Raw genomic sequence first — 8,638 nt, forward strand, 5'->3', positions numbered from 1 at the left:
CCTTTCTTCATCATCCCTAACATATCACAGCTTCAGTTTCATTAAATCCTTCCAACAAACTTCTGTTTTTTTAATTTACTATAAAAGTTTTTTTTCTTTCACACTTAAATTTGGACAGACTTCAAAGATCTAACCGATTCCGGAAATCTTTTTCACAGTAAAAAACACGAAAAAGTTTGACTTTTCTAGGTAACCTTTGAAAAGTTGTATAAATATGGCAAAATTGAGTACACGAAAGGTAATTGGAACGATTGTATTGCGTTTTTTCTTCGGTCAATCGAGGATTTTGATTATTTTGTCGAAGAAAATGTGTGGTGTCGTGAGAAGTGCGCACGAGAGCATAAAATAAATGGGCAGACAGGTCTGTTTATTTTATTCAATATTTCTGTCCAGTTTGCTTCGAATAAGAATGATTGTCCAAAAAGATAATCTCGTTCTCACTGCAATAATGTGGATCGAAAACGTTGAGGAACAAAGATGATAATTTGTTTATAGAAATGATTCCGCTGACCGATTAACATCCATCCTAATAGATTCTGAATTTCTTACTGCTTTATGCAGATCATCCCTTGAATACTTCGTCGAAATGTATGAGTTTTGTTTGTCTTTGAAATTTGTAGAATTGGAAGATGCCGGAAAAGATATTGTGGAGATAGCAATGATGTACGCAAATGCGCAACATGCATTATGCTTATTCCGGTGTAAAAATGACCGGTTAACATCGATGAGACCTCCAGTAAATGATCCTGATGTTTTCGAAGAATTCCAGGCCCGAAGGCCATATCAGTACCTACAAATTTGTTACTGGAAGGTTCTATTTTTAATAACTGTCTGATAAATAAAAGTTTGTATAATAATTTTCCGACGTGTTTTATCATTTCTGGTTCAAAAGTATGCCACTCGTTTTCAGCAAAAAGATTTGGCATCAGCCGTAAGAAGCGCCTATACATATTTGGTGGCAAATCCCAAAGATCAGGAAACGTTGGATAATTTAGCTTTTTACATGGAACAAGACGGGTATCATGAAGATATGCTTATTGATGCCCGACAAATGAAATATGAGGTAAATGAATGAGATTTACCAACCATACTTTTGAATAATTGATAAATGAGATGATTGAAGTCGGAATGAAGGAAAAAAAAAGGAAAAACCAAACTTGACGGGTTGTTGTAGGATTGAGATTTCTCCGCTCTTTATATAAATAATACTAGGTCTTCAAATTGCATTATGGTACGTATGAATGCTTATAAGCTTATGCATTTAAATGAATGCATGATGTTATTATTCTAATTATCTTACTAAGCGGATTTCATAGTTATCAAACACAATTGAGTAGAATTAAGTTGGTTCTGAATCCAGGCAAGCTATATGCGAGGTGTCAAAGCATACAACGATGGAGACTGGCAGTTATGTGTTAATGAATTCGAAACTTCAGTGAAACAATTTTTTGACGAGGAGCAAAAGTGTCGGCATATTTGCGAGGATAAATTAAACTGGGAAACGTTTGATAGTGCCAATCCGGAAATCACTATTATCGTTACAAGTTTGTATCAACTGCATTATTTGACACTGAGTTTCCCAAATTTTTTACCGAAATTGCATATATTCATGCTGAACATTTGTTCCAGGTATATATTTATCAGTACTGCGATGTAAACATGACTGTGTTAAGAAGTTGTCACGGGTAAATGGTCATGATATCGGGTTCATTCTTCCAACATACTTCGAATATCTTCATGTTTGCTACTATAAGTGTTAGTTTACCTATAAAGTAAGGAAGGGCGGAGTATAAATGCTAGCATGACCATGCATTCGATAACATTGCTCATGAATCATCTATAAAAAGGCTATCAACCGTTACACCATTCCGTTTAATTTACCGATTAATTGGACTGTCTGTTGTTCGAACCGTAGGAGGCCAGTACGGCAAGTATTTTCTGGGTTTGCTAGAATTCTTCGGGATAATGTTCAGGTAATAACAAAGCCGACTGGAATAATGATTTAATAGAATGAACTTGTGTAACAAAGAAACAGCAGTACAAATTTTGGCCAAATGAAATAACGAAGCAAAAAAAAAAGAAGTTTCTTTGTAATGTCAGTATTTTCCAGATTTAAGGGGATTGTCAAATTACGAATCGCTATACTCTATCTGTATTTTTTGAGCAAAAGATGCGACCGTTCAACAATTTCTGAAAATTTCCAGTGAATCGGGGAAGAGATGTATGCGAAGCCGTTGCAAATAGCATTCTGCTGAATCCAAGCAACCCCATCATGCGGCGTAACAGGCTCTTCTATTCTAAAACATATAGGAGTGATGATCTTTTCAAACCTTCTGATGTAAGTTTCCAAAGCATCATATAGGATCTCTCTCCTTTTGGTGATGGAATACGTTTTGCTAAAATGTCCACTGACATACACATAAAAAGCAACGAATACACAAAGAGCAAACGTACCAAACATGAAGAGCAACGAATACTTTCTTGTGAATAGCTATGATTGCAGGAAATTATCGAATTCCATAAGCGGTATGCAATTGAACGACTGTTCTTGGAGTTCGTCGATGAGCGTTTCAAGTTCGAGAACAATGAGGTACGGATAATTTATGTTTGCTGTTAAAGAATAGAAGACGGTCTTATACATAGTCTTCCGGTTACTATCAGCATCAATGCAAAAGCATAATTGAGCATGACGGTAATTTGCAGCTACCCGCAGAAAGAGTAGATGATCGTCTTCCGCTGGATACAACCATACCAATTAACGATGATTTTGACTATTCTGCCATTGAAAAGGACTTGTTCACTGAGGGAGAATGCTCGGCACTAGCAATAGCGGCTATATTCGAAACAAAAACAGCACAACAAAAACAGTTATTAATCGATCTCAGTGATCGAATAGCGTCACGGTATAGAACCAGAATTCTGTACCATTCTCTCACTTGTTCCCCAGATACCACTGCACCGAAATGTCCTCACCATTCACTGATTGTGTCCATAGATCGTTCAAGTTGTGGTACATTCTTAACTGATCCAAACTCCTGTGTACTCATTTTTTGCGTTGAGTAGATGACAGTGACCACTTCGCTATTCTAATAAGAGGCATTTGCATAAAGTCGAATATCCATAAAAATCTCTGTAGGAAGAATGGTACTTCCGTAATTTAACTACATAAATTTAGTCTACAAAACCGCAAACACAACTCATAATAAGCAGTGACTTGAATTATATAAATCCGTCTTCTTCATATAATTTCACTGTCGTGTATCCTACCCAATGTAAATAAGCAACAGCAAACTGAATCTGGAGATATAACCCAGCATTTCAAACTATCTTGCTTTATCAGACGATATTCGAAACCACGATGGATGTATACGGGTAAAAGACCACGGTTTTTTGACATGAACGTGTTCATATAAAAACTTCACGGATCTAAATCTAACACCGTTTTTACTATTACTGATGTAGCTGTGCTCCAATTTATTGCATGTAATTTCTACAGTCACGAAACAAAACATAGCGTAAAATTGAACAATTTAACCAAGATATTCAAACAAGCATATACAAGCACACAAGCAAACAGACATATACAAACATACAAATACATTCCAAATATTATGGCACCAATACTACCTTGAATCGTTTTTGAAAAAAAACCTCGAATCCATGTCTCTAGGCATAACCTTCTTCTCTGTTAACCATAAACTATATTCCCTAATTTAAAACACAGTACGTAAATCAAACTGGTATCATTATTAGTGAATGGATGATATTTAATATGAGGATTATCTTCTATAACATCGAACATCAAACATATAAATGGAATTTTATTCCTTTAATCGATTTGATTCTACGTAATACATGTAATGCTTTAGAGTTATTAGCAAAAGTGATGGAAGTGATCAACACAAAAATAGGAAAAAAAGTACCCGCACAACAGCACAATTCCATAGAGCTACATCCTTGCAGAATTACGAGCACGCTCAGCATACTTCACCGGGAAATGCAGGAGAAAAGAATTAAGAACATATTCACAAATTCGAAGAAGTCAGAACAGAATTGACCAATATTATTTCGAAAAGGTCTTGTAAGACACAATATCTTTCAAAGGAAATTTCAAAGTCAAAATGATCTCTAGAGACAATGGTCAGACATTTGGCACATCCTCTGACAAAAATTTAATTATTTTGTAATCTGGCACTTGCAAACTAATGTTTTATATAAATTCAGAAACACCAAGCGACATTAATGAATCAGTGTGGCGTCGGTACATGACCATCAACATAGAAATTTCTAGTTATTGGAGGCAAAGTTAATACGATATTATCTAATTCTTTGGTTAAAATGATTTGACATGAAAGACGCGAATTAGGCTTCAACGCGGGGGCCATATCCAGCATATCATCCTCGGCTTCCTTTGCTTCAGGTAATTTCTGATAAAACTTTTCATCGACGTATACATGACAAGTAGAACAAGCACACGAAGCCTCACATGCTCCTTCAATATCGACTTTATACCTTAAATATGTATGGTCATGAACCTAATAGAAAAAAACTCTTTTGTACTACTCTTACAAAAGTGTTTTACGCTTTTTTCACAAAGATCTTTCGATAAGGAATGATCAAAAGACCTTTGTAAAAAAACTACATGAATGCATACTTCGTTGTGCTATTTTCCCAACAATTCTTCCACTTTTTAAATTTAGAACAGCAGGACAATGGCATAGAATCTGCTGAATAAACAAGAACCACATAAACAGAATCCCCGAACTTTCCCATAAAATCTTTTGTTTTCAGCTTTTGAATAATTCAAATCCCGAAAAAAACATTTGCAATTAAAGAAGAAAACACACGCGCTACCAGTTAGTTGTCTTTAAGAAAAAAACCCAAAATTAATATCTTAAAGTGAATACCTGTGTGCTAGATACATAACATTGTCACCAACTTTGCCCCTAACTTTCTTGATTGTTCCGTCAGGTAAAATGAAATTAACATGAACGATCTCGCTTTCCGATGCTGAATTTCGACATTCATATTCGCCGGTTTTGAGAAATGCACCCACATGGAAAGGTACCTGCACCACTTTTGTTAATGATGTTATTCGTAACAATGTCGGCAGCATATTTCTGGAAAATTGGATGAGTGAATGAACATGAAAACACTTTCATATGTCAAAATACACATTTCTTGCAAAGACAAAACCTTTGATTAATATCTTTAGAAGGATTTCAAATTTCAATCACTTTTAGAATTCTTATATGCAAGGTTTCTAATACGTATAATCATAAAACCATCCTCATATATATACGATTCTCTCGACCCTGCCGAAACGGGACTGTTCACCAAGGACAATTACTTCTCTGGACAGCTAGTTGACCATTTTTCACAAACTTATTATAAACTGACAGACTAAGGAGTGCAGATATAATCCAGTCCCCATTATTCTCGTCACATCAGGCTCATATTACTTGAAAACAACGGCTAGCATCCAAGAATATGTCTAAAAATCTAGGATGAAACATAGAACTTGTATATCTGGTCCAAATTTCACACATAACGTTTAAAAACGATATCACATACCGCATGTGCAACATGGAAGAGTCATAAACGGTTCCCGTTAGTGATTGTTCTTGATGGTACCAGCTCGAATACATCACATCATACAGAAAGTGAATACCTCAAAGGAACTTCACATTAGGCGAACGTAGCTATTCAAGATATTTGAGGTACCAACTGCTCGAAAGTAATTCGAACATTTTTTTGCTCCGATCACTTTCAAGTCCAAGAAATTAATAAAGTCCCGAGAAAACTATCGCACCAATCCTTTCAATCCACTTGTTTTATTTAACTGGAACTAAAAGAATCCCGTCATAAAAGCGTGCCAACTCCTGAAATACAACGCACCCATCGAAAGTCACGCCCGCAATGCAACCTTCTTGTTTCAACTCAATTCCCATGCATCTTCATCCAATGGCGTCAAATGACTCGACATTGTACTACGGAAGGGTAGCCCCTTCCCGGATAGTTCCCGTCAACTCATCCTTCATATTATCCCGTTCAACTTACTCATGAATTAAGCAATCCACCATTAGTCACCGCCTTACCATTCCAGGCTCGGTGCATAATCATCCTTTTACAATGAGCACGAGAATCCCCGTTTTACTTTGAGGATAGAATACTATTTTTGAACATGCTGCATTACATCCTGAGGAACTTAGCTTTATTACCATCTTTCAGGAAATGATAGGTAATAGCCATAATCGATAGAAAAAATTGTCCGGTAATTTTGATAACTTCCATCGGAAGTTTTCGGTGTGACATTTCGAATCCAAAATTTTGAAGCACTAATTCTTTGTGATTCTTAGGATGATTACAGAAGACATCGGTACTATAGAGGTTGGACAGCAGAATAAACTCGGCGTTCTTTTGGGCCTTTAGGGCTTTGGTCAGTTTCGTATTATTCGTTATAAGCAAAATCTTCGGTAAGTTTTGGGCTTTTCTCCTTATTTTTTGTTGTTAAACACCAAGTTTACTTGTCTTTCTTACCTTCGGATATTCTCGTCATGCAAAAACGACAACTTTAACCCACCCTATTCTTCACAAAAAAAAAAAAGGAAAGCGTGGCGACAAAATAAATGACGGCAGCAACAAAGAAATGAAGTGAAAAGGAAAGAATGCATGGTTGCCTTTTTATTTTAAGCATGCTATGAGTTTAAATAAAATAAAATTTGCCGTTTTCTGTTTCTTTATTTAATTTTTACTAATTGTGTGAGTTCTGCACAGCGTGTAGACAGTTCCACGGTTGCATACCTACTAATAAACCCCTAATTTGTGTTGTTGTCCCGAAATCCGATATCATATCAGACCGGTGCAGTCCTCCAACAGTACCTACCAGCTACCCTTATCCAGCCATCCCTCACCCATCCACAGCTCCTCCCCCGCACCTTCCCCAACCCTTCATGCCCCTGTGACAAATTGGCTATTCATCCTTCAACCTATGAAGGTGTCGATTTTTAACGCTCCTGGTATGGTCTTTGGTTTTCCCGGATGATTACATCCAGTGGTGCGCGGGCGGGTGAGTGGTTTTGTGGTTTGGAAGTTTCCTAGTTTTGATGACTTTCTCATGAATAAGTGTATAAGTATATAAATATGGCCGGTTACGGGTGAGTATAGACAGAAAATCTTACACGAGAATGACGAGGGCCATTCCATAGCTTGTTATACTCACATCCCTCGCGCTAATATCACGACACATTTCTCTCTTGTCCTATTGACGTAAGTTATGATATCAAATCATCTCTCTGAGCAGCCGCCAATCCCCTGACCTTTATTGGCAGATTTCATTTCATAATATCATATACTCAACTCGAAGATGAATAAACACATTGTAGATGTGGCAACTTTCTATGACACTCTTTGCGGCTTGGTTCCATTATTGCATTACCTATGATACTGTCATTCTTTCAACTCTAAAACTGAAGTAAGTTTTCAGCTCCAAAGCTGAATATTTTCCAACACTCGTTATGTAGCACTATCCTTTCGGCTTGATTTATCTGAGATCTGTCGAGCGCAATTTTGGATGAAGTTAGAGAGGAAAGATGATTTACGTTGTATAATGAGAAGTCAGATACCAGCTGTGCCTTGATACTACCTGATCATTGCATTTCTTGTGGTAGGGAATTTAGCGATCGGATTCAGTGACAGGTGAATCATGATTTTCACATAATATAATAAGTGCTAAAACTTCACGTCCCATTTCAGGAAAATGACGGTAGAAGACCTGGTAGCATCCTCAAAAGTACTAGCTGTTGGTGTTAAGAATTTTTCTTTACCAAAATTTGGCATATATTCGCAAGCCTATAGTGCCGGAAACTCTGATTCTCCTTTTGCATCATTAATGCGAATTTTTCCTAATCAGAAAGCACTACCCATGGAGAATCCATTAGTGGTGAGCTTTGCTTTTTTTGTAAAGTGAAAGCGACACTAGGCAACTTTTTCCTGGATGAAGGACTATGTAAGCAGAGTACCATTTAGTAAGTAGAATAATTAGTAGTGTCACTTGACTAAAGTAATACCTTTCCATACTGCTGTGGAAGGGTATTATTTTCATACTGAAGGATACTGGAGGGACTGGAGGGATATAATTCTAGTTGTATAATTTTCGAGATTTTCACTCTCATGTAATGAAAAATTATTTGCGCATTTTCTCAGATAGAGATAAATTTGTTACTTTTTATGGACCGTACCATTTATATTCTGTACCATTTATATTTCTGTACCATTTATACCATTCTGTACCATTTATACCATTCTGTACCATTTATATTTCTGTTGTTTTGTAAAGTGATTTTTAGGTGATTTCTAGCGATGATGATGCTAATAGATCAACTACTGATATAGTTTACACCCGAAAAGATTTGCACGATCTTCTAGCATCTGATGAGAATTTTAAAGGTTATCAAACAGTCATTATTTCTTCTGAGGATGCTTTCGAAGAAGGATTGGTTGTTTTTCCTATCTGTTGTACATTACATGATAGAGTAATGTATCAGTAATTGTATCATCACGGTAACCTTTGCAGGTCCGTCGAAAGCGTGTTTCCTCTAATGTTAATTTTGATTGACGAGCCATCATCTCATGTATC

At 36.5% G+C, this 8,638-nt stretch overlaps 3 protein-coding genes across 3 annotated transcripts in view; 2 read left to right on the plus strand and 1 right to left on the minus strand.

Moving 5' to 3' along the window:
- LOAG_17632 (hypothetical protein) overlaps nucleotides 1-3,132 on the plus strand; it is a 3,901-nt gene extending 769 nt beyond the window's left edge. The window contains exons 3-8 of the mRNA XM_020450294.1: nucleotides 621-811; nucleotides 911-1,063; nucleotides 1,361-1,544; nucleotides 1,630-1,755; nucleotides 2,205-2,338; nucleotides 2,504-3,132. Coding sequence (XP_020306051.1) covers nucleotides 621-811; nucleotides 911-1,063; nucleotides 1,361-1,544; nucleotides 1,630-1,755; nucleotides 2,205-2,338; nucleotides 2,504-2,617 — 902 coding nt within the window. The 3' untranslated portion in view covers nucleotides 2,618-3,132. The remainder of the gene's footprint in view (nucleotides 1-620; nucleotides 812-910; nucleotides 1,064-1,360; nucleotides 1,545-1,629; nucleotides 1,756-2,204; nucleotides 2,339-2,503) is intronic.
- A 495-nt stretch (nucleotides 3,133-3,627) lies between these two features.
- LOAG_17633 (hypothetical protein) lies at nucleotides 3,628-5,677 on the minus strand. Its single transcript, XM_020450295.1, has 3 exons — nucleotides 5,575-5,677; nucleotides 4,908-5,120; nucleotides 3,628-4,512 (listed from the first exon to the last, which is right to left on the minus strand). Exons 1-3 carry the CDS (start codon nucleotides 5,646-5,648, stop codon nucleotides 4,248-4,250), a joined length of 552 nt encoding a protein of 183 aa, XP_020306052.1. The 5' UTR covers nucleotides 5,649-5,677; the 3' UTR covers nucleotides 3,628-4,247.
- Nucleotides 5,678-6,994: 1,317 nt separating this feature from the next.
- LOAG_17634 (hypothetical protein) overlaps nucleotides 6,995-8,638 on the plus strand; it is a 5,781-nt gene continuing 4,137 nt past the window's right edge. Inside the window, exons 1-4 of the mRNA XM_020450296.1 lie at nucleotides 6,995-7,069; nucleotides 7,386-7,474; nucleotides 7,756-7,942; nucleotides 8,349-8,498. Of these exons, the coding sequence (XP_020306053.1) occupies nucleotides 7,386-7,474; nucleotides 7,756-7,942; nucleotides 8,349-8,498 (426 nt within the window). The 5' untranslated portion in view covers nucleotides 6,995-7,069. The remainder of the gene's footprint in view (nucleotides 7,070-7,385; nucleotides 7,475-7,755; nucleotides 7,943-8,348; nucleotides 8,499-8,638) is intronic.

This window comes from Loa loa (genome assembly GCF_000183805.2).
Source record: "Loa loa unplaced genomic scaffold supercont3.105, whole genome shotgun sequence".
NCBI classification, from domain to species: domain Eukaryota; kingdom Metazoa; phylum Nematoda; class Chromadorea; order Rhabditida; family Onchocercidae; genus Loa; species Loa loa.